General features: G+C 35.6%; 1 protein-coding gene across 1 annotated transcript in view; it reads right to left on the reverse strand.

Moving 5' to 3' along the window:
• LOC150103805 (sarcosine dehydrogenase, mitochondrial-like) overlaps positions 1-27,021 on the reverse strand; it is a 383,814-nt gene that overhangs the window by 323,577 nt on the left and 33,216 nt on the right. Inside the window, exons 3-4 of the mRNA XM_090397147.1 lie at positions 19,379-19,577; positions 9,576-9,689 (exon numbers count right to left, since the gene is read on the reverse strand). Coding sequence (XP_090253273.1) covers positions 9,576-9,689; positions 19,379-19,571 — 307 coding nt within the window. The 5' untranslated portion in view covers positions 19,572-19,577. The remainder of the gene's footprint in view (positions 1-9,575; positions 9,690-19,378; positions 19,578-27,021) is intronic.

The following is a 27,021-nucleotide window of genomic DNA, read 5'->3' on the forward strand; positions in this document are numbered from 1 at the left end:
AACGATTTTAAATTAATAAATATTAGTTTTTATATTCCAAATCATTCCAAACACGGTCTAAGCATTTTCTCATAAAAGCATACTATTAATACTTTCACCAAAGTACTGAAAAGATTGTTTCACTGTTGAAGACAACAAATGAAAGACAAAACTATACTAAAAGATGAGTTTAAGGAATATTAATGATGCACAAATCACCACAATCTCCTGAGCCCTAACCACTACCACCTTAAATACAGATCTCCAAAATATTCATCAGTGAGATTTGGATAATCTGGTCAATTTCAATGCAACACCTGTCTTATATCACACAAAAGAGAACCTTTCTCTTCCAGTCTTACTTTTGACAACACTCAAATCTCCATACAGAATGAGATTTATCTTCTGGGGATAACACTAACCTCAAATCTCTCTTGGCACAAACATATTACAAATACTGCCTTCTCTGCTTCAAGGTTTTCTTTTTCACATGAAGTGTTACTTTAACTCCAAACAACTAACTTTATACAAATCATAAATCTGACCATTGAATATTGCTCCCATAGATACTGGAATCTGTGCAGAAAAGAGCAGTCAGACTGATAAATGATCCCCACACTCACTAATACACTTCACTTTTCCACTGCTTGCATCTTCTACAAATACCTCTATAGCTGCAACTCATCAGAATTAGCATCAATAACCCGACTCTGTCAAATCAGTTCAAACGTGTGCAGTAAGTAACCAACACTCTCTCACAGTGCATCTCCAAACTTACAAAACAATTTCTCCTCCTCCTCCTCCTCCTTGTTCATTCTTTTTTGTTGCTGTCATCTAAAATAGTCTGCCATCTTATGTGATTCCCAAGGAATACAATCCACAGATTTTCAAGATAAATGTGAACAAGGTCCTTCTTCCCCATCCAAGTTACTAGTGTACTATAGGTTGGCCAACCTCTCATGGATGGATTTCCCATAATATATATATATATATATTTTTTTTTTTTTGGGAATCTACTTGGATACTAATCGAAAGAGGATGGGCTGGCAATTTGGGATTTAGCCGACCAAATTGTATTCTTATGGGTTAAACCAAAATAAAAAACAATGGTACAACATGACAAAATTTCATGCCGGCTGGGGCGTCGCCCGGTTAAACAAGGCCCCCGTTGTTTTCCCCAGGGAACCAGGGCGAACAGTGAAAAGTCAGCTACTGGAACAAATCTGAAAACACACCCCAACTCAACATAACATCACCAGAGTTAAAGATCGATACTGTCAACATAAGAAGCCTGAATGGCAAAGAGATGGAGCTAGCTGAGGAATTAGATAAGTACCAGATCGACATAATAGGGTGACTGAAACAAAAAAGACAAAAACTGTGAGATCTTTCTGAGCAATAAATACAAAATGTTATATTCAGGCAATGACAAGCAAGGAAAAGGAGTAGCCATAGCCATTCAACACAAAATAAGAGGCTAATCTTCTTGAATGGCAGGCATTCTCAAGTAGAGTGATGTGGGCAAATATGAGAATGGAGAACTGGATAATGAGACTTATTTGTGCCTATGGTCCCACAGAAGGTTCTACTAAGGTAGAAGTGGAGGAATTTTTTGATGCTTTAGAAAAAGCAACTGACACAATGAAAAAGGAAAAGTTGGTCCTTGTTGGGGATCTAAATAGCAGAGTAGGAAATGATTGTGAGACATACAAAAATATTTTGGGAAAATTTGGAGAAAAGAGCAAAGTTAATAATAATGGCAAATATCTATTGGATTTCTGCTCAGGACATGGACTGGTTATTACTAACACCATGTTCCAACATAAAAATGTGCACAAATTCACATTGAGAGCAGAGGCAAGGAATAAGAAAGTCTTACTGACTATGTTATTGTTGATAGTGATGTTTTCTCCCTGGTGCAGAACATCAGCAGAGTGTACAGAGGATTTGAAATTGGAAGTGATCACTATTTAGTGTTGAGCAGGATAAAATTGAATTTCATATTGAAAAGAATAACATGTAAGAAAGTTTTAAAGTGAATAAAAGTTGAGCAGCTCTCAGATGTGAACTGTAGACTAAAATACACAAAGATTATTGAAGAAAAAATGAAAGAGTTTGAGAACAGGAATCAAACCTTGGCGATTCAGTGGCAAGCCCAAAAGAAAACATTAATTGATTCAGCCAGAGAGGCATGTTGTGAAGTTGTCTGCAAGGATAGAAAAATTAGAACCCCATGGTGGACACAGGAAGTTAAACAGGCAGTGAAGGAAAAGAAGAAACATATCAAAAGTTCCTGTCAAAGAAGTCAGCTTGTGCTCTTAGAGAATACAGAGACAAATGTAAGTAAGCTAAACAATGTGTAAAATTAACTAAACAAAAGTCATGGGAGGACTTTGGCAAGAATATAGAAAATAAATATCAAGAAGGTGGCAAAATATTCTGGAGGTTGTTGAAGAAGCTTAGGAATGGAGGAAAGAGTGCTGTAAAAGGAGTTAGAGATGATAAAGGTGACATGAAAATGGAAGAAAAAGATATCCTTGAAGTATGGAGTAATTACTTCGAAAAATTGCTAAATGAAACAAGCAATGATAGCACAGTGCTAAACAGCACTCAACAGGCATACATTCAGGAATACATATCCATACTTGAAGTTGAAAAAGCCATCAAAAGCCTGAAATGTGGAAAGGCAGCAGGAGTAGATGATATTCGACCAGAAATGCTGAGGTATGGTGGTATAAAAGTCTTACAGTGGCTGCACTGCATAGTTCAGAAAGCCTGGACAGAGGGACGAATTCCCGATGATTGGAGTAGAGCTCTCATAGTACCCATATATAAAAAGGGAAATAAAACTGAATGTGAGAATTACAGAGGTATTTCCCTACTGAGTGTTCCTGGCAAGATCTATGCAGGTATACTTGAGAAACGGTTGAGAAGAATTGTGGTAGAACAAGCTGGGTGAAGAACAAGCTGGATTCAGGCCAAATAGAGGCTGTCAGGATCAGATCTTCACTTTACGACAAATAGTCGAGAAAGCATTGGAATATAACAAAGATCTGTATTTAAGTTTTGTCGATTTGGAAAAGGCATATGACAAGGTGCCAAGAGAGAAGCTATTCAATACGCTACACTTATATGGTGTCAATGGGACATTATATCAAGCAATACTTAGTCTTTATTTGAGTTGTAAGTCAGCAGTTAGAATAGAAGGAAGTACAGGAAGATGGTTTAATGTTAAATCTGGTGTGAGACAAGGATGTACATTATCCCCTCTGTTATTCATTATCTATATGGATCACATTATGAAGGAAAGTGGTATTAAACATGATATCAAAATTGGAGATGTTAATGTCATTTATGCGGATGATGTTATACTTTAAATAAATCTGCTACAAATCTGCAAGATTCTCTGACTAAATTGAATAACTGTTGTAGTAGATATGGTATGAAGGTCAGCAATAAAAAGACAAACACAATGAAAATAGGCAGAATCATTGAAAATGTCAACTGTGTTGTGAATGGAGAACCTGTGGAACAAGTAAAACATTTCAGCTACTTAGGCATGATTTTTACTGAAGATGGTAAATTCAATACAGAAATAGACAACAGAATCAGCAAAGCTTGTATGGTGGGAAGTCAACTGAATAAATTCATATGGAATAAGAGAGAAATTAGTCGGAACACTAAATTAGCTGTATACAAGACAGTGTTCAAACCAGTTTTAACTTATGGATCTGAGAGCTTGGTCAGAAGTAAAACACTTGACCAAAGACTAGAGACCGCAGATATGAGAGTCCTGAGAAAGATTAGAGGCATGAACAGATGGCATCAATGGCAATATCATATTAAAAACGAGGATATTAGAAAAGAACTTGACATTGTCAGCATCCAGGAATGCGTTAGCAGAGCTAATCTCAGGTAGTATGGTCACTTAAATAGAATGGGAGAGGAAAGATTAGCAAAACAAGTGTTCTCTGCCAGGTTGGCAGGAAAACGACCCAGAGGAAGACCAAGATATAGGTGGATTTATGCGGTACAAAGTGCCTTAGACGATAGAAATATAAGATCTGATAATGTTGGAGTCTTGACAAGTAACAGATGGATTTGGAGGAAAATTGTAGATAGGAAGTTAGTAATGATGTAATTTTTCCATGTAGTACTATCATATCCTGTATACACCCCTTGAGGATACATGGCAGGAATTTGATGATGATAATGATGATGATGATGATATTTTTTTTTTTTTTAACTTGTCTATATGACATGATTAAATAAATTTAATGACTAGAAGCTGAGAGATATCAAAATAGCAATAGCAAAAATACTATTTATTAGTTGATTGCACAACTATTTTTGTTTTTTTAGTAAACTTCACTGGGTGCATAACATGAAAAGAGAAATTCAAAAATAACATTACAAGAGTCAGCTATAAATTAACATGCAAACATATTTCTGACATTTAAAGGCATTCTGGATGCCATAGTATTGTCAGGCATGTTCATGCAGGCATGCATGATCTTGTGCATGCCAAAGTTGGATAGCTAAAGAGTTACTATCAAATAGGTTATAGCTAAAGTTAGTATTAAGATGGACTGGACTTAGGACAATTTCTATCGATTTCACAATTCTTTTCTCAGGTTCATCGTGGCATCTAAAAATGTTTTCTGATTTGTTTCAGATCACTGGATATGTGACAGAATATTCCTTGTTAGGGCAAGCAGAATTGAGAATGCGATTAGACAGTGCGCTGGCTCTAGTTCTGCCATATGTAAAAGGGTTAAACCTCACGAGAGAGAGTCATTACATATGGCAGAACTAGAGCCAGCACAACTGAATGAATTTCTGAATGGCAGAACTAGAGCAACTCAATGAATTTCTTTCTCTGACCCAAATAGGATACATTGCATTAAACCAAAAGATGAAAAACTCCTGGATATTTTAGGCTGTCATGTTCTGGTTTAGGTGTACTGAGTAAGGAACAGAATTTGGAAAGAGGAGTAAAAGAAGTGTGTGGATTTAAAGTATGTGGACATATTGAATCGTTTTAAAGAACAATTTGATAAGCATTGTGTGCACCTCCCACAATGAGTTTCTGACTCCATGGAGGTCGGATATTAACAATAATAATAATAAAATAATAAAAAAATAAAAATAAAACGGTAGAGATATAAAGCCTTTTACATCAGTACTATTTTTAGTACAGCGAGAGGTGGATTACAAAGCAGCTTACAAACAGTCTATTTAGGATAATTTCTTCTCAAATAATAGTATTTTTGCTATTTTGGTATCTCTCAGCTTCTAGTAATTAAATTTATTTAATCATATATATATATTTAAAGAATTAAATGACACAAACCTAGAGAAAAGATCTACCATTCAGTCTGAAAGATCTATTTTCAGACTGAATGGTTATTCTCAAAAAATTACTAAAAAAATACCTTTTTAATCCTCCTAGTCACCATACTGACGAAATGAATAATGTTAAAGGCAACATATCTATCCCATATATAAGCTCAGTCTCTCAAAAATTAGCCAAGGTTCTCAAAAAATATAACACTAGAACTTTATATACTCTGCTTCCTAAGATCTGCTCTCTAGTGAGCCGTCCAAAGCCTAGCTATCACAATTTGAAATATCCCGGTGTGTACAAGATATGGTGTGGCTGCGACATTCCTTACTTTGGCCAGATGGACAAGTCTATTGAATTGCGTATGGAGGAGCGTAGGAGGGACATTGCTTATAAGAGAACACGTGCCAGTGCTCTGTCCAGCCATGTCCTTTTTTCGGCTGATTCTGATGAAGAAAACCATAGTCATACAGTCCTTTGGGATAGATCTAACAACATTTTCTGTTGCCATGATGAATTGGAGAGAAAAATTGTAGAATCTAGAGAAATCATCCTCAACCCTGTACATTTAAATAATAATTTGAGCTACAACCTCCCAGACTGTCATTCTGCTGTGATCAAATACTGGAGCTCACGAGATGCTATACACACGCACTCACCCAACAATGTGCTAACGAAGGAACAGTTTTGAATACGTTAACTACAACGTTTTCACGTTAAATATGTATAGTGACTTTCCTGTGCTGTTCACAGTTTTTTTATCTTCAATGTTTAATGTTTTTTCTTTTTTATAAAAACACCTAAAGAAGGCTATAAAAAGCCGAAACTAGTCGTGTGATACTATTAAACCTTTTTTCCTTTTCTCTCAGTTTATGTCATTTAATTCTTTAAAAATATGTTTGACAACCGAGTAAATGAACCTCCATGCATATATATATAAATATATGACTTTCAACACATAGTTTTTCCTGACTAAATTATAGGAAAAAATAATGAGAAAGATGTTCAATGAAGAGCTACAAGAGATCATGATTATTTTCTTGTGTATATTGTCATAACAATCGCAAATAACTAAGATATCATTATTGGTTTGGTCTTCCTTTGGTTTATATTCCTACCATCTTTTCTTCAAAAACTTGTTCTGCTAATCATTCATCTGACATTTGATTATACTACCTTACATCAGCTTTCTTTACTTATTCTTCCAGATTAATGTCAATCCTTTTCTAAAAAATTTGTTTTCTAAAATTGTTTTAGAAAACAAAACAAAAAAAATCCTTTTCAGTTTTTTATGCAGACAACGACCAACAGCAGAGCTCAGTGTGGATTGAGCAAGGTTATTCAAAAAAAAAAAAAAAAATCAACAAAGCTATCAAATAAATAACAGAAGTACTGGAGGTAAAAACAAAATGGCAGATAAGTAGTTCCACTACTGAATTCACATGATATTAAATAATGTCCTAAAATAGCATTTCTCATCTACTGCAGGATGGCAGACAAGGTGAATTCAACCCTAGTCCTGGTAGTCTTACAAACCTATGGAGGATATTCACAAAAGTTTTTAAAAATAATAATCAAAAAATTGAATCCAGTGGGTCCCAAAAAAAGATATTGCAATATTTTTCCTTGACAGCCTGATTGACCAAGTAGTTAGCATACGTGCTAACTGTTCCAGCCAACAAGTTGTGGGGTTCAAATCTAACTGTGAGCATGGATGTTTCATGAATGGCTTTAGGTTGGAGATTAATGGCATTGCCCAGTGTGAAACCACTCCTTCTTAATGGCTTGAAAGTTATGTTTGTACTCTTGGGTATCCAGATTATCTAAACCTTATCTCATCTATGGTACCAATAATAATGTACTATAAGGTAATACCTTTTCATGGATAGGAATGATAAAAAAAACTTTGATGTGTGAAAACATAAAGAAATTAACACATTTCTGTCAATGCTTTTATACTAAAGACAATATGCACTAAATAAATCAAATGTTTGTGTTGTTATGTCACTAAGAACATTTATATTCAGTAAGAGTTCTCACTCTGACTGTTCAGGCATAAGAAACAAAATGTGTTGTTCAAAAACCAATATGATTGTCAAGAGTTTTATACTGGACAATATGAATGTTAACAGTTTTATATTGGACAGCCATATACCAGACTTTGAAAGGAGCATCAACAACAAAAATAAAAACTTTCTTTTAAAGTTTTTATTTTATATAAAAAAATTCGGTTTTAAAACAATGTGGGATTTAATATCCCCTTAATTTAAATAATGTTTTTACATCACCGAAATGAAGCCTATTGGCTCTTTACTTTAAATAATTTATGGGTGCACCTTTTTTGAGAACTCATATAGCAGAGTATATAAGTTCTTTTCGCTATACCCTTAGTATTATACTTTGATCTAGCTACTCACTGATGAGATCTCGATAAAGATCGAAACCGGTCTGGGTAGTGACCTCCCATCATAATGTATAACATCATACATCTCCTTGGAAAATACTAAGAATAGCGATCAGAACTTTCTCCACCTTTGCAACGAGTTGCCCTAGTTTTTGCTACGTACTTGAACTACGTGCTTTAGCTTACGCTAGTAGTCGCCGATACGTTTATAGTTACTATATTCGGCATGAAACTCTTTGATTCTGATCTTTGAGTTTCTTATTCAGTTTAAAACAATGTGAGATTTAATATCCCCTTAATTTAAAAAAAACTTTCTTTTTACACAAATGGCAGTCATACTTTTCTTGCTTCTCAATAAGGCAACTATGTGAAACTTCTGCTCATCAATGTTGACATGTGTGACATCATTTAAAAACATGGTTGGACTCCTAAGTTCATTTTTCCCTTCCAGCTCCTGCACAGATGACTAGGTAAATCACCTTCCACTTTTTTTTTTTTGTTCAATATGCATATCTCACTCCAAAAATCCATAAAACTACAGCACATTAGTATCTAATGTACTGTAGTTTTATGAGTAAGATAATTCAGAAACTCTATTCTAGAGACTAAATATGTAATTTTTTTCAAGTTCACTTCATCACTCCAATAAACAGGGTGGTGATGTGATTGTCCCACACTGGATAATGAAAAAATTTGCTTAATGTACTATACCAAAAGTAGTATACTTCGTGCCTCTTCTAGTCTTTCAACAGAAAGAGAGATAAAAGAATTTCACAGCCCCAAAAAATGTGGAGCCCTTTTTTTTCTCAATATTACTTTTCAATTGTACAACTGCTAGTCCTGTATAAATCCCAAATCTTCCCAACCTTAGAAGACATTCCCACATATCAGGTGATGCATGAAGTAACCTCATTTAAAAATTCATGATACCCTCTAGAATTTGGTTAGATGATTCCTTTCTCATATTCATATCAACCACTATCTTACAGAAAGTTTGTTTTCTCTATCTGTCATTTCTCCACACTTTCCTCTAAGCTACAAAAACACAAGTAATGGGAAGCAGCCCAATTGCAAACTCAATGAAACAACTCCTTCTCACACTCTTTCATTCCATCTATTTCTACTTTTTGAAACATTTTTCTACTTAGTATTCCTTAAGAACAACACATTCAGTTATTCAAAACACCATCGCATTGTGATTGTCTGTGAAAATACTAGTGGTTTTTATTGCACTTATAGATAGCTATACAATTTTAACAATCTAAGGCAAATAATTTATCTATCTGACCAGTCCACAATACAGTTTAGATAGAATCTATCATTCAATTTATTTACCCTTGGTTTACAACACTGTATACATGATGTATGAATATGAGTATTCTCTAAAAAAAAAATGTTATGTTTATTGTTACTAATGATAACAATTACAGCATTATAGATATTATACTTGTTGAAAGTTTTTTCACTTGGTTATACTATAAATTAAAGATGCCAAGAAATTATATTCTGCTTTAATCTTTTATCCAAGAGTAGATAAACAATGTTCGAATGAAATATCTTCACAACTCGTCTACTTGTATATAGAGGTAATGACTTCTATAATTAAGTAGTCCAGTCATGAAGATACTTCACACTCAGACATTGTTTGCTTACACTTGGATAAAGGATTAAACCAAGAATATAATTTCTTGGCATCTTTAATTTATAGATATTATACTTCTCTTCTATTATGATACTATTTATAATTTCATTATGTATGTAATAGGAAGTAAATAGACATTATAGTAATATGTCAAGATTATAGATGTTAGTAATAACTGCTGATTTTACTTAAGAAAAATACTTTACCGGCAGTATGCCATGTGGTTCCTGCTGTCAGCTGATCTTTTTCTAACAAAACAACACTGGTGCATCCTAATTTGGTAAGGTGGTACAGAGTGCTACATCCTATCACTCCACCACCTGAAGGGGAAAAAAAAATTAGTAAAACATAATACGGATTTAACTTAGGTAAATATTTTATTAGCATAAAATTTTCACTCTACTATCAAGAGCATCTTCAGTATGACTTTAGTATAAAAAAGTGTAATGGAAATTTTATAAACAATCAACTGACCAAACAGCATTTTCACATTTTACAACAAACTTTTATTACAGCAACTACAACTTATAAGTGAAATGTCCTGTTGAGGATGGCAATTGGTGGAACTTTAGTAGTTATAGTTGGATGTGTTATGAGATGACAACAACAAAAAGAAAAATATATTTTTGTTATAATTTATTAGAGATTTTGCTTTAATTTATAGGCAGTCTGTCTAATCTAGATGGAACATATAGTCTATGAATAGCTTGTGCTTGTCGAATTTGCACTTTAATGTAATATTCTAGTATAGTTTGTTAGTGTTCTTTGTTTCATGTTTGAATAATGTTGGCAGCCATTATTCAACCATTCAAATTCTGCAATAGGGCATCAACAAATTCAGTTTGCCGATACGTTACCATCAAGTCCACCACCATTTAAGGAATACATTTTATGCTTTTGCATCTTATGCAGCATACTATAAGATTTTGTGGTATGCAATGGCAACATGTTTGCATCCTGGCAGTTAGAAATGTGGTAGGTGATAGACTGGGGAGTGCATGTCTGCTTAAAATGAAGAACTTGGCGATATCAAAATTAGCATAACAGAATTTGGCAGCATTGCATCAGAAATAAGTGAATGCCAATCAAAAACGATGAGTAACTGATCAGGGGTGAAGAGGATGAGCAGCATACGAATAAGAATATAAAATTAGGAAGTGCAGTGGGTTTGAAAGATGGTGTCATTGGTACTGATTGGGAGGATGAATGTCAAGCAAGAATAAGATGCTTGGAGAAAGAAAGAGACACAGAGAGAGAGATATATGCACTGAAAGAAGAAGTGGAATGTATGAAGTTATGAAGCTAAGAAGCATGAAAGAAGAGATTAGGAGGCTGAAAAGGATAGATACGAAGTGAATAAGAGTAGGAGTGAAAGAAAATTATGGGACAGATAGAAGGGGAGAGAATAAGGGAAGAGAGAGAGAGAGAATGGGAAGAAGGCAAGATATAAGGAACCAATGATGGAGAGATGACAGGAAGGCAGGTAAATGAGAGAACAAAGAGAGAAGGTGTCATATGAGAGAAGGTGAGGGATGCAGATAAGCAAAGAAGAAATAGTGGTAAGAGGCATAACGTAAGGAGATTGGATGATCTAAGGAGTGCAAGACAGAATGCTAGAGAAGTTTGCCTGGAGGAACAACAGACAGTGTGACAATGACAATTACAGCAGAAGAGCATCAATAATGAATTGTATGATAGTCAGAATGTGTCAAAAGAGAGAGGCTTGGATTATTTGGATTCCTGGAATGCATTTTAAGACAGAAAATAACTGTATATGAGAGATGGCTTGCGTTTGAATGAAGAAGGATGTAAACATCTGGAGAGAATGTTGTTCACTGAACAAGTGAGAGTGTTCATGCAGAGAAACTATAATTATCAGGGTGGATGGTAGCTGGGGATGACTTCTTGTAGGAATAGTCACTTGGGAGAAGGGGGGGGGGGAACACGTTGTGTAATGTAGAATCCAGCAGAGTATGGAGAGAATAATGATAGTTATTGAAACACTGACAATATGCTGATGTTTTCTTAAATTAATACCAGGAATATCCAATATAAAGGAACTGAATTGGTGGCACTGAGATCAGTGGCACCAATTTGGGATCAGTGAGACATGGTTAATGGAAGATCATATACCAATAGGAATAGCAGTAGGAGGATAGGGAGGGCAAATGCGATGGTGGAGTATTGTTTATAATCAGAGTGGAGAATTTGGAGGATAATGACAGTAATAGTTTTGAGAGCATATGGTGTGAGATGAAGATGGGCAGGACAGGATATTTATTAGGGTGTTGTTATAAGCCATGGGGAATAGAGGGTGAAGGGCAGGAAAGGTTTGGGCAGATAAGTTTGGTAACAAAAAGAATGATTGTTATGGAAGATTTTGACTATACCAGAATAAACTGGGAAGAGAAAAATGCATATAGTGGTAAGGGAATGGAATTTCCAGAATTCTTGAGGGAAAAACATCTTAGATAACCTGCAGCAGAAAGAACACGAAGTTCAAGAGTTTTGGATTTGGTCACAGCATCAGAGGACTTAATTGTAACTAAGATATGGTCCCTCACTAATTTCTCCAAGATCTTAACAACTACTGATGAAATATAAACGTCTGTAATTTGACACATTTTACTACCACCCTTATGCAATAGTACTACCTTACTCTCCTTCCACTCCTTGGGCATCTTTCCTGGAGCCAGTCTCATTGAAAAGCCAGGTCAGTGCAGCTCTCAGTTCCTTAGTGCATTCCCTCAAAACTCACAGTGAAATCCCATCCAGTCTCATTACTTTATTGACATCCAGAGTATTTAGTATTTAAAACAAAGTCTCCTCTTGCACTTCTAAGCCTTGAACCTGTCCCATTCCTTAAGTATTAAAATCTACTTCTTCAGGATGAAATACCCAATAAAGTGTTCATTAAACAACTCCACTATGGCCTTTGCAATCACTCTACTACTACTACTTCTGGTCACCTAATGAAAGAATTCTTTAGGATTTTCTTTGGATCTCAGGAGCAATCTCCTTTCACATTTCAGTTTTGCCTTCTTTACCATACCACTCATTCTCTAGAACGAGTCTTATATTCTTCATACATCTTTTCTCCATTCCTTTCCTTATATTTCTTCCAAAACCTCTTTTCGCCTGCAGTTCCAATTTGATGTTGTTTATCACCCACTTTACACCAAATTGTGTTCTTTTACTTAACATATACAACTTGCCATTGCTGCTAATAAATGTTTCTTCATCAGTTTGTATGCACTGCTGATCGCACACTTCCAATTACTCACTATATGGAACTGCCCTGAATCAACTAAGACTACTATAATCACTTGCATTATAATTCCACATACATTCCTTTCTCTTTGATACTCCTGTATGTCTATTCATCTTCCAAGTCAAAACCACTATATCACTATCTCCAACTGGGGGCAGAGATGCCATATCAATTATAATCAGATAATCTGATACTATGACCAAATCTAAAACTCTTGAACTTTGTGTTCCTTCTACTACATGTTGTCTATGACATTTGTCCCTCAAGAATTCCAGAAATGCTATAGTTAATCTCCCATAATAATCATTCTTTTTGCACTGACCAAGTTCGACTGCCTAAACATCTCCTGCTCTTCACTCTCTATGCTTCCTGGCTTGTAGCAACACCCCACTAAGTATCCTGTCCTGCGAACCTCTACCTCACACCATATGCTTTCAAAACCATTACTGCCATTGTTGTCCAACTCCTCCACTCTGAGAGGACATAAGTCATCACTTATCACAAGCAGTTCTCAACCACCACAGTTTCCTTTCCTTTCCTATCCTGTCAAAAAATGCTATACCCTGCTACTTCCATTTCTGTCAGTATATCATCTTCCATCAACCATGTCTTAGAGATCTCAATAATTTTTTTACAGGCTGATGCCATCAGCACCACCAATTCATCTCTTTCATTCTGGAGTTTGGCATTAGTATGAAGTATCAAGGAATTGTCACTGTTTCTGTACTTATCATTGTCCTTTCCAGACTTTACTGGATTAAGCATTCAGCATTACCCAATGTATTCTCCCTTCTCTGAAGCGTCTATTCCCACAAGAGGTACCCCTGTTGCCATCCACCCTGATAATTCTAGTTTCCCTGTACTGACAGTGACTTGTTCAGAGAACAGTATTCTTTCCAGATGCCTACATCCTCCCTCATTCAAATGGAAGTTGTCTCTCACATACAGTTCCTTTCTGTCCTCAAATGCCCTCCAAGCATCCACATATTTCAAGCCTCTCTTTTGACACATTCTAGCTATTACACTATTCATTATTGATGCTCTTCTCTGCAGTTCTGCATTATCATACCTAGGCAAATACACTCACTATCTTCCCTCTCTGTCTTCTTCTGTACAACCTCAAGCATGAACCTCAGATCTCTTGCCACCTGATTGACACTGCCTCTCAAGTCATTCATGCACAACATTGCAATCATCTCATCCACCTTTTCACCTCACTTAATTGCCATAGTCCACTATCTATTGTTCCTCCAGGCAAACACTCCTCTGGAATTCTATCTTGTACACCACGGATCATCGAGTCTCCATACATCACACCTCTTACCACTGTTTCTTCCTTGCTCACCTGTATCCCTCACTCTTACTCCTCTAACACTTTCTTTCTTCATTCTCCCTACTTACCTGTTGTCCTGTCATCTCTCTATCCCTAGTTCCAGCACTGTTGCACGTTTCACTCATTCCCTCTCTCATTGAGTTCCTTCTTTTCACATCATGTGAAAGAAGGAACTCAATGCCAAAGAGTGTTGAATTTGTTCATAATATCAGAAGAGGTCTCTGTTAGGAATATGATTATTTACCACCAGCTGGTGATGACAGTGATCATGCGGTGTTTCTTAGGAAGTATCAAATTATATCACTGTTCCTATTAGAAACAGGTTACATTCTGAACTACAAAGCTTGAAATTATGACCAACTTAAAAGAATACTATCTTTGGTGCCATGTTATCAGTTACTGAATGCAAAAAATAAGTATGAGATATTCTCCTTATGGATTTATTAGTAGACCATAGTTATTCATAAATATACAGTTGTCGACAAGTTTTGCAAGCTAACTCTGTCTGGCTTCTTCAGGACAAGAAAATAGGTACACTAATGTTTACTGGTAAAAAGAATGGAGTAACAACAGTTAAATTAATTAAAATTGAAATTGACACGTAACATCAAGAGCATGGAGTCTTAGTCATTGTTTGTTGATCGCGTTTTATAGTTTTCCACAAAATTAAATTCTGCTAAGTTTAGTGAATTTATTAAGCTTTTCCAGATGTCTTTCAGTATCATGACTTGATTTCTGTTTAGATGATCTCCTGTATAGAGTACCACTGCAGCTTCTTTAAAGTTTCTACATCTGAAATCTTCTTCAATGTAAGGCATGGAGCTGTTATCCCAATCGATGGAGTGGTTCGAAATCGAGAAATGATGGGCTAATCGTGAGGTATCTGTTCTGTTGTTGACATCCCCTATATGTTCTTTTTTCGGATTTCTAGGCTTCTTGATGTTTGGCCTATATAATTCAGTCCACAGGAACATGGGATGTTATATACACCTGCGTACTTGTAGAAGGCAATACTGTCCTTAGGAGATCTTAACATGTGTCGTGTAGTTTTAATCGGTTTGAAGGCAACCCTGATGTTGAAAGATCTCATGAGTTTTGCTATTTTTGTTGAAACTGAGCTGGCATAAGGTATGACAATGGATGATGTATACTGCATGACCGGAGGTTGTTGCTGTAGCTTGTTTCTATGGAGAATCTTCTGGATTATATTTTTTGGCTAACCATTGCAACCCACAGCAACAACCTCCGGTCACACAGTATACATCGTCTATTGTCATACCTTATGCCGCTGAGTTTCAACAAAAAAAGCAAAACTCATGAGGTCTTTCAACATCAGGGTTGCCTTCAAACCGATTAAAACTACACGACACATGTTAAGATCTCCGAAGGACAGTATTGCCTTCTACAAGTATGCAGGTGTATATAACATCCCATGATCCTGTGGACTGAATTATACAGGCCAAACATCAAGAAGCCTAGAAATCCGAAAAAAAGAACATATAGGAGATGTTAACAACAACAGAACAGATACCTCAGGATTAGCCCATCATTTCTCGATTTTGAACCACTCCATCGATTGGGTTAACAGATCCATGCCTTACATTAAAGAAGATTTCAGATGTAGAAACTTTAAAGAAGCTGCAGTGGTGCTCTGGACAGGAGATAATCTAAATAGAAATCAAATCATGATACTGAAAGACATTTGGAAAAGCTTAATAAATTCAAAAAGAACATATTGGGGATGTCAACAACAGCAGAACAGATACCTCAGGATTAGCCCATCATTTTTCGATTTCATGCCACTCCATCAATTGGGATAACAGCTCCATGCCTTACATTGAAGATTTCAAATGAATCTTCTTCAATGTAGAAACTTTAAAGAAGCTGCAGTGGTACTCCAGACAGGAGATAATCTAAACAGAAATCAAGTCATGATACTGAAAGACATTTGGAAAAGCTTAATAAATTCACCAAGCTTAGCAGAATTTAATTTTGCAGAAAACTATAAAACACAATCAACAAACAATGACTAAGACTCCACGTTCCATGCTCGTGATGGTACAAGTCAATTTTAATTAATTAAACTGTTGTTACTCCATTCTTCTTTTTACCAGTAAACGTTAGTGTACCTATTTTCTTATCCTGAAGAAGCCAGACAGAATTAGCTGGTGAAACTTGTCGACAACTGTATATTTATGAATAACTATGGTCTACTAATAAATCCAAAAGGAAAATATCTCATACTTAGGAAAAATGTTAGCAATGCATGGGAAGCTTTGAAAAAGAGCCTTAAACAAGGCAGTATCTGAATGTATTCCTAGTGTTTGAAGAATAAATAGGTTGGGATTGAAGTGGATGTGCAACCTTATTAAGAGATTCACAAGAAGAAAATGATGTAAAAAAAATATCATGAGAATAAGAGTGAGATGAGTTATGAAATATATAAAGCACAGGTCAGAAAAGTAACGAGTATGGAAAGCTAAATCAGAGTATGAAATTCTTTCTTCTGAGTTGTATTTGCAAAAGTCACAAATACAACTCAGAAGAAAGAATGAATGTGGAAGAATAACTTTATTGAATGTAGATAGTACTCTAGTCTCAGAAGCAAATGAGATAGTTCAATTAACGAGTGTTCACCTTGTTAAGATATATCAACCAGGTGTATATAACAGCTGCATGAAAATGAGGTTGAAAAGCTGTTGCATAACCTGGATAACAATTTGTCAATAGAGACAGATGGAACAGCAGCACATTTACTAAAGGAATGTTCAACTGAATTGGCTAGGCCTTTGATATGTTTGTATAACTTGAGTCTCAGCTCAGGAATGATACCACAAAAATGGAAAGAGTGTATGATAATTCCATTGTACAAGAGTGGTGCAAAAACTGATGTGTCTAACTACTGACCTATCTGGTGTGGTAGTGAAGATTTTAGAGAAGTTAGTAAGAACTCACATACAGAAATGAGTAGACAAAAAAGCTATACTCTGTAAGGAGCAGCATGGGTTTACTAAAGGGAAAGTCATGTTTTAGCAATTTGCTCATATTATATATCAATGCTATGGCTGAGTTGGGTAAAGGGAATGGATACACTAATGTTGGATTTGTTAAGACATTTGATAAGATACCACACGAAAAATCCGTTGCATAAAATGGAGAATACAGGACTGGAACATAAACTCTTTACTTAGATCAGTGGACGGCTGACAGACAGATATCAAAAAGTGGTATATGGTGGGTGTGGATTTGTCAGATTTAAGGTGACCAGTGGTGTACTTCAGGGTTCAGTGCTCGGGCGACTATTGTTCAATCTGTACATTAATAACATTAGGAAGGGTCTAACAGGAGATGTACAATTGTTTGCTGATAATGTGAAGATAGGCAGGACAATCAGGGATGCTGCTGATATTTAGCACTTACAAAATGATTTGAATAGGCTGGAAATTTGGGCAAACAAAATGGTTTTCAGTTTAATGTTAGAATGTAAAGTTATGCACTTTAGCGTGATGAAATTTCCAGCAGCATATTATATTAATGAGTTTATGCTACAAGAAACTGATGAGGCTAGGAATCTCGGCATAATGGTGGATAGGAATTTGAAGTTTGAAGGTCACATAGCAAAAGTTGCAAATACAACTCAGAAGATAATTGTGATGTTGAAGCGAACCTTGACATGTAAGGATCAAGTCCTTTTGCCTCTTTTCAAGGCTTTGATAAGACTGCATCTGGATTACTATTATCCAATTTTGGTCTCCCGGGTTTCAAGGGAATAAAAAAAGCTGTGAGAGGAATGCATAGAAGGGTTACAAATCCAGATTACAGACTGGTTAACAGGAGAAATAGGGTTGATATAACAGAGGTCTATAAACTACTAAATGGGTGTTATAGGATATTGTCTGATGAAATTTTTTGTTATATGGAAGGTAGGGAGAGAACAGAGGGGGATCCACGGAAGTTAAATTTGCTTGCAATCAAGAGCAGTGAGTGGAATAGTCTGGCTTTAGGGGTAGTGAACACATCTAGTGTGAATTAATTTTAGAGAAGGTACGACAACTGGTTTGGGTCATTTACAGCTTCTCTCGATGAGTCCTTGATTCCCTGGAGATAATAATAATACTATATAGTGTAAATAGAAGATTGTACAGAACAATATATAGCCAATACTTAAGTTGTAAATTAGCAGTCAGAATTGAAAGAGATGCTGAATGATGGTCAGATATGAAATAAGTTGCAAGACAAGGGTGCACATTATCTCCATTATTATTCGTGATCTGTATGAATTATATTATGAAGAAAAGTGGCATTACATCTGATATCAAAAATGGAGATATTCAACTCAACTCTTTATGTCATGCTATATACCTAAATAAATCTACTACACATCTTTAGGACTAACTAAACTGAACAACTGCAGTAAAATTTAGAAGAAAAATCAGCCCTAAAAAATACGAAAGTACAAAAAACCAGGTACATGGAAAACATCAACTTCATTCAGTTATTTAAGCAATTATTTAATATTTTGGCTCATTTCTCTCTTATTCTACAATAATTTAGACATAGGGCTCTTCACTATACCAGTTTGCTTATTCTGTTATCTATTTCTATATTTAATTTGCTGAGATGTTGTATGAGAACAATGTAACTAAGGGAGTTGGGAACAGGTTTTTTTACTTGGGGAGTAGTAGGTGAGCGAAATGCACTGCTTTGAAGTGCAGTGAATGAAAAGAGTAAATTAGTAAATTAATTCAGTGTCAACTGGGTTGACAGTGAATGTATACTTTGCAATGAACATGGATTTCTTAATGGAAGGTCGTGTTTCAACAACTTGCTCACATTCTATAATAATGTTACTGTTGGGTTAGACAAGGGAATGGATTCACCATGATACTTTTGGACTTTGCTAAGATTTTTTGACAGAATACAGCATGGAAGACTGTTACATAAATTAGAAAATATGTAATTGGATTATAAAATATTAGCATGGATAAAAGGATGGCTGACTGACTCAATGGATGCATAATGATAATAATAATAATAATAAGCTATTAAAAACTTCCAGCCAAAGACCATTAGCAGTAATTCTATTGTACTTTAAAGGAAATTCACTATACCCAACCTTCAACTATAACAAATTTATCCTTTGATGACTACAGTTTCACTACAGTATTGTATTAGTTGTGAGTTAACTAATACAATATTTGTAAAAATTTAATTAGTGTCTAGTTCAAATGTTTATAGCAAAGTACCAATATAATTATTAATTTGAGCACACACTGTATTTTAGGTTACTATTTTAATTTTACAACCAAACAGAATATTATGACAAAATATTACCTTGAATAAATTATATATAAGCAACTCTAAAGCTTAACTTATTCAAAATACAAACGACAGAAGGAAAATACCTATAATAACAACATCTGCTGACTGAGGAACAGTTGCAGAAGATATTACTGTTTCATTCTTTAGTGATTTGTGTGGTACTGAACTTGGGGCAGCTTCACCATAATGCCTTCCAAAAAATAATAATGTAGTACCTCTTTTTAACAATGTTGACCAATGAGCTGTTTGTGAATATAATTTCAGCAGTGACATCATCTTAGCCTAAATCAGAATCATTAAAAATCAATTAATAAATGTCTTAACTTTAGTTCTTATTTATTTATTTATTTTTTTTTGCCATATAAAAATTACTTGTAACCTGTATTAAACATAAATAAACATATTTTTGACAATATTCTCAAACACAAAAGCATTTTGTATTTTGTAGTTGAATCCATAATTACAGCTGAGACCTATGACTGCAATACTAGTAACAGTTTTCCATGTGGCAGTGAGTTTGAAGCCATCTGGTATGAGGTGGAATCTAACAAGATCAAATACATAGTGGGATGTTTACAGACCTAGTGGATTGGTTACTAGTGATAAAGAAATGCATTACTAAATAAAGATGATGGGTGCAAAACGAGTAATCATAATGATGGACTTTAATTATCTGAACATTGATTGGGTAGCAGTGAAATCGCAAGAAAAAATTGAAAGTAAAATTATTCAGTTGTTGTGAGACTTCTTCAAGAAGCATGTGGCAGAAGGAACTTAAGGTCAAAGAGTATTAGATCTGATTATAGTGCAAGAGGAAGTTTCAGTGAAAGATGTAACTATTCTGCTCTCTGGTTGGTGACAGTAATTCTGTAGTACTGACTTGGGAAGTGGTTAAGTTTATGAATGTTCCATTCAGGAAAGGGTATATGATGCCCTACAAAGCAGGAAATTGTGACTAACTGGGTTCTGTACCACAGTATCAACTGATAGATAAGATAGCTTTTGACAGTGCACGGGAAGCATTTAAAAAATACTTAAATGATGCAATACTGGAATGCATCCTTAGAGTTCAAAGATAACTAGGTTGTCATGAAATCTTATGAAGCAAGAGATTCTCAAGAAAAATATGATGTGAGAGGAATACCATATGCATAAGGATGATGTCAGTTTCAAAAAGAGTTACAATTGTTGTATGGAAAGCTAAGTCTGAGTATGAAAAGAAACTGGCTCTGCAAGCTAAAGACAACCCAAAAGAATTCTACTGTTATGCTGCAAGTAAACAAACGAATGAATATGGAAGAACAGCTCTACTGAATGCAGGTGATTTGACATGCATTTGACAAGAGACACACAACTATCTGTTGATGATACAAAGATAAGCACGGTAATCAGGAATGTGGCTGATGTGCAATACTTGCAGAATGATTTCAATAGGCTAGAATTGTGGGCATGTGAGAATGGCTATCAGTTCACTGTTAATAAATGTAAAGTTCTTGCACTTTGGTGTAATGAGATATCCAATGTCATATTATATTGGTGAAATTATACCTTGTATTTCAAGGACCATAAGCATATATTGCAAATACAGCTCAGAGAATAAGCATTGCTTATCCTTTGAGCAATCTGAGTTGACTGATCCTGGTGGCATGCCCGCTGCTAACCTTAAATCTTGCAGACTTAACACCTCCATATTTTTATATGTCAGTAAGACCATCCTTTTATCCATGCTAATATTTTATAATCCAATTACATATTTTCTAATTTATGTAACAGTCTTCCATACTGTATTCTTTCAAAAATCTTAGCAAAGTCCAAAAGTATCATGGTAAATCCATTCCCTTGTCTAACCCAACAGTAACATTATTATAGAATGTGAGCAAGTTGTTGAAACACGACCTTCCATTAAGAAATCCATGTTCATTGCAAAGTATAGATTCACTGTCAACCCAGTTCTGTATATGAGCCCTAACCAACTTTTCCAAAACCTTCGCCACTGCTCTAGAGATACTGATAGGTCAATAGTTGAATACATTAGTCTTTGCACCACTCTTATTTAATGAGATTACCATACATTCTTTCCACTCCTGTGGAATCTTCCCTATTCTGAGACTCAAATTGTAAAGGAACTCAAGGAATTGATAAGACCTCATTTGGACCGATACAGTGGAGAGAGAGTGCAAAGTATTGTGGAATATGGATTATCAAGCCAAACTGAGAATTTATGGACTTGAGCCATGAGCAAGCAGAAGAAAGAGGGGTGATATGATTGAGACTTATAAACTTCTTAAAGTGTCATACAGGATATCAGTCAATGAAGTTTTTCATTTTATGGAGAGTGTAGAAAGGACAAGGGGCATCCTTGAAAGTTGAGAATGAATGCCATTAAGAAGTGGGTGAGAGCTAGATTTTTCTCTCATAGAGTGGTGCATGATTGATTGGAATGAACTACTATTGGAGGTGGTGAGTGAGGTTCTTGAATGAATTCAAGAACAGGCATGACATCTGGTGCCAATAATATGTGGCCTTCCTCGATAAGTACTCACTGAGGTCAGGGAGTCATCTTAATAATAATTCTTTCATCTTAATAATTTATTATAATAATAATAATAATAATAATCATAAGAGAGACTTCCAGGGATCTCTCTCTCTCTGAATAATAATAATAAAAAAATTTGCTAGAAGGGCTGGTTGGTTGATTTATGGTTGGCACAAGAACATAGGTCATACTGTGCAAAATCAAAAGTTACAGCAGAACGCAAGGTAATTTGCTAGGAAAGATGGTTTCAGAACATGACAAAAGGAGCTTAATAACTTCAACTTTGAACTTCTGAGGACTCAATTTTTCAAGACATAAATACGATAAGCCCATTCTTTAGAGCAGAAGTAAAGTGACTGAATCAAGAGATAAAGCATTAGTTCAGTGATTCGAAAGCAGAAGGATGTTACATGAATGATGCATATATAATATAAAAAAAACAGCAAAAGAAATTGAATGCTTGTATAATAAGAAGCTAATACAAAGGTCATTTTACAAGTTCTGTACACTACTGATTGTCTAGTCAGGCCAAGGATCATTCAAAGGAATGCTAATTGCAATGAAAAGGAGTGTATATCATATTGGTGTAAATGATGTTGTGCAATATGTAGAATGGAAGGAAGCAAGTATTAGGAGAACTGGAAGATAAAGAATCAGAAGTTTATCAGGTATTGATTGGGTCAGATGTTAATAAGGCTGTGGAAATGGATGATATATCCTCACATATTTTTAAAGAATGTGCAAAACAGTTAGTTATGTCCTTGACATGGTTATTTACCAAAAGTCTTGGAGTGGATAAGGTTCCTAAGGAGTGGAAAATAAGCAAAATAGTAACACTCCAAAAACATGGTTCTGCAGTTGTCGTCAAACTGCAGAACCATGTTTTTGAGAGATTGGTTAGGAGTAGAATACAGGAGCGATTTCATGGACATAGAATTTTTTATGATGGTCAGCATGGATTCATAAAGGGCAGGTCTTTCAGCAAATTTACTTGTATTTCATGATAAGGTACAAGTGTGCTGGATAAGAGATATTCATATACAGTGATATTCTTGGACATGATAAATTATCTGATAATGAGTTGGTGTATAAACTGCAGAGAATGGGAATGGATAGTATATTGTCAGATGGATCAGAGATTGGCTCCATTAATGATACCAGCAAGTTGTGTATGATGGAGCAGTGTCTCAAAAAGGAAGGTAACCAGTGGTGTGCCCCTGGTTTGTGTTCTTGAGCCCATGCTGTTTAACTTATTTGTTAATGATTTTTCATGTAGACTAATTGGGAATCTTCAGTTGTTTGCTGATGATGCAAAGTTGGGGAGAATTATAAGGAGCACTGCTGATGTTACTTCCCTTCAGGAAGATTTGAATAAACTTTTAGCTTTAAGAAATGAGTGGGGTTTGTAGTAATATTAATAAGTGAAAGTGTTGCATTTTGGAATGCAGAGATATAAGGCTATATACATAATTGATGGAACTGTGCTCAGATGTGATCATCTACTATTCATTGCAATGTGGAAACATTGGGAAAAGTCTGGAGACAAGTAACTATGACAATATCAGGACTCTGGAACATTGGCTATGTAGTGAGGAATTAAAAGAATATAAAAACAGAATTTAAATTAAGGGGATATTAATCCCACATTGTTTTAAAACCGAATAAGAAACTCAAAGATTGGAATCAGAGAGTTTCATGCCGAATATAGTAAACTATAAAAGTATTGGCGATTACTAGCGTGAGCTAATGCAAGTAATCCTAGTACGTAGTACAATCTCGGGCAACTCGCAGCAAAGATGATGAAGTTCTGATCGCTATTCTTGGTATTTTCCATAATGTAAAAACACATTTCCTAGGAAATGTATGCTGTTATTACATTATGGTGGGAGGTCACTACCCAGACCAGTTTCAGTCTTTTTTGAGGCTTCATCAGTGAGTAGCTAGACCAAATAGATACCAAAGGGTATAGCGAAAAGAACTTATATACTCTGCTATACGAGTTGTTAAACAGGTGCAACCATTAAGTTGCTTAAATATAAAGAGCCAATAGGCTTCATTTCGGAGATATAAACATTATTTAAATTAAGGGGATATTAATCCCACATTGTTTTAAAACCGAATAAGAAACTCAAAGATTGGAATCAGAGAGTTTCATGCCGAATATAGTAATAATAGAGTATATAAGTTCTTTTCGCTATACCCTTTGGTATCTATTTGGTCTAACTACTCACTGATGAAGCCTCAAAAAAGATTGAAACCGGTCTGGGTAGTGACCTCCCACCATAATGTAATAACAGCATACATTTCCTAGGAAATGTGTTTTTACATTATGGAAAATATCAGAACTTCACCACCTTTGCTGTGAGTTGCCCGAGATTGTACTACATACTAGGATTACTTGCATTAGCTCACGCTAGTAATCGCTGATACTTTTATAGTTTACTATATTCGGCATGAAACTCTCTGATTCCAATCTTTGAGTTTCTTATTCGGTTTTAAAACAATGCGGGATTAATATCCCCTTAATTTAAATAATGTTTATATCGCTGAAATGAAGCCTATTGTCTCTTTATATTTAAGTAAAAACAGAATTTAGTGGATAGGAGAAAAGAAGTGATATGATAAAGATTTTAAGTTAGTGAGGGGATTTTATCAGATTAACATAGAGGGAATTAGGAGCCTCCATAGCTCAGTTGGTATAGACGAAACCCTTTGGTCGGAAAGACCTAGGTTCGATTCCCGTCCAACTTTTATCTGGTCTCTTTCGATTAAAGGTGAGCGATATGCAGAGCAATATTAGAGTGGAAACTAATGAGCGTATACAAGAGAATACAGAAATAAGATAAAAGAAGTGATGAGTGTTTCCAGGATAGCAGTATATGGAGAATCCATAGTTAGATGATTAGTATAAGAGAGTCTATAAGGTCTGCTATCCAGGAGGGAGAATGAGTAGGATAGATAATTCAGGTGTTGGACATGAGGAAGAAATGAGCAAGAAAGTTAGTGGCGATTGTGGGGACAAATGATCAAACAGGACATAGGGAGCATTATGAGGGCAAAAATTAGGAGGTTATTGAGAAGAGTGAAAGATAACAGTGTAGTAGGAGAGGTTATCAGTGTGTTGCTGAGGTATGACAATGATGATTTGTGATGAAGAGCCAAAATTATGAATGTTATGTTAGCCAAGATGTGTGATGGGTTGCATCTGAATAGCTTTGGAGTGAGTGCACTAGAGAAAGTGTTGCTGGATGGAAGTACAGTGTGTGATGCATGCAGGAGATCAGAAGCAAACGTGAAAAATCAGGAGAGTGGTATTGAAGATACAGAAGTGCTTGTCAATGGAAACAGTAGTAGTGTGAGAGGTGAAGAGAGAAAGGGAATGCAAGAGGAACAGGGAAATGGGAGGGGGGAGCCAGGGTGCACAGGGAGACATAGCATAAGGATGCTGAAAGTGGCAGCGAATGTGTGTGTATGATGATGAGAGTATACTGCGATGTGGGTGGGGAAGTTGAGACTGAGCAGATATATGTGGTAAGTGGTGATAAAGGTGATTGGGCAGGTATGGTGGGGAAATCACAATCAATAAATGGCTTGGATAGGACTGGTTACAGACCTAAAAATTAATTATTGTGTTTGTTTACAAAAGCCAGAAGTATCACAAATTAGGGAGATGAAATCGTTTCACTGAAAGATGGTTGAATGAAGATGATATTTTAATGGGAATAGAAATGGAAGGATACAGTATATTTTGTGTGGATAGAAAGGGCAAGAAGGAAAGGGGAGTACTGCTGTTGAAAGTAGGGGAATTAAGTCCACATAAGGTAGACATGAAAGAGAGAAATAGTGGCAATGGGAATGAGGAAGTGTGGTGTAACGTGGAGGTTGACAGGAAGACGTTTAGTAGGATGTAGCTATAGGCCCAGGAATGTGGAGGGTAGTGATGAAGAAATGTATTGAAATGATGAAGAAATATTGAATCAGTGAACAAAGGAAGAGTAATTATTACAGGTGATTTTAATTATGGAAATATAGATTGGAATGAAGAAATAGTATTTAGGAATCAAAAAATGAATTATTGAGATAACTATCTCAGGCAGCATGTAAAGAAGGGCATGCTAGGATCAAGAGTTTTAGATCTGATCATTTCATCAGATTATGTAATGTGAGTGGGGTTTCACACTTTCCTCCACTTGGTGAGAGTGATCATGAAGTGATCACCCGGGTTGTGGCCAGCCATATGTAGACTTTTGTGAGGAAAGGATATATGTGGAATTATACGGCTGGGGATTATGACAAGCTAAGGAGACAACTTGGAGCTATAGCATAAGACAAGGAGTTGAGCTGTAAGGAAGTAAATGCTGCTTGGGAACTGACAAGGAAATACATAACAGCATCAATGTGTGAATGTATTCTGAAGGCCAAAAGGGTGAATAAGGCAGGTGTAAAATGGATGAATGAGGAGCTTAAGCATGAAATCTGGAAGAAGAAGAAAATACTTTGGAGGCAGTACAAGATGAATAATGGTAATAATCAGCTATACGAAGAGTATAAAGACCAAGCCAGGAGAGTGACTCAGTTAGTAAGGACTGAAGAGTTTTTAAGATATGTACTACTACTACTTGGCATTACAATCCATTTAGGACCTGGGCCTGTCTCAGGATAGCCTTCCATTCTTCATGATTCTGTGCCTTGCTCCTCCAGTTCTTTACTCTCATTTTCTTTAAATCATCCTCCACATCATCAAGCCATCTCCTTTTTGGTCGTCCTCTGGGCCTAGATCCACCTGGTCCAGACATGAAGACCTTTTTTACGGCTCTATCATCCCCCATTCGCTGAACATGTCCTAGCCATCTCAGTCTTCTCACCTTTATTTCAGTAATAATATCCACTTCATTGAATTTCTCCATTATTTCTTTGTTATTCCTTACTCTCCAAAGTCCATTCTCATTAATTGGGTCAAAGATCTTTCTTAATACCTTTCGTTCCCAAATTTGTAATCGGTTTTGATCTCTCTGAATCATTGTCCATGTTTCGCAGCCGTACAAAAGCACAGGTTTGAGGATTACTTTATATAGCTGGATTTTACTTTTTATCGAAATCAAATTAGATTTTAATAATGGCTGAATACTATAATAAGTTCTATTTGCAGCAGCTATTCTATAGGTAATTTCAACTGACATATCATTACTT

This window comes from Typopeltis vanoorti, chromosome 8, assembly GCF_054136105.1.
Source record: "Typopeltis vanoorti isolate ZY-2024b chromosome 8, IOZ_Tvanoo_1.0, whole genome shotgun sequence".
Taxonomy (NCBI): domain Eukaryota; kingdom Metazoa; phylum Arthropoda; class Arachnida; order Uropygi; family Thelyphonidae; genus Typopeltis; species Typopeltis vanoorti.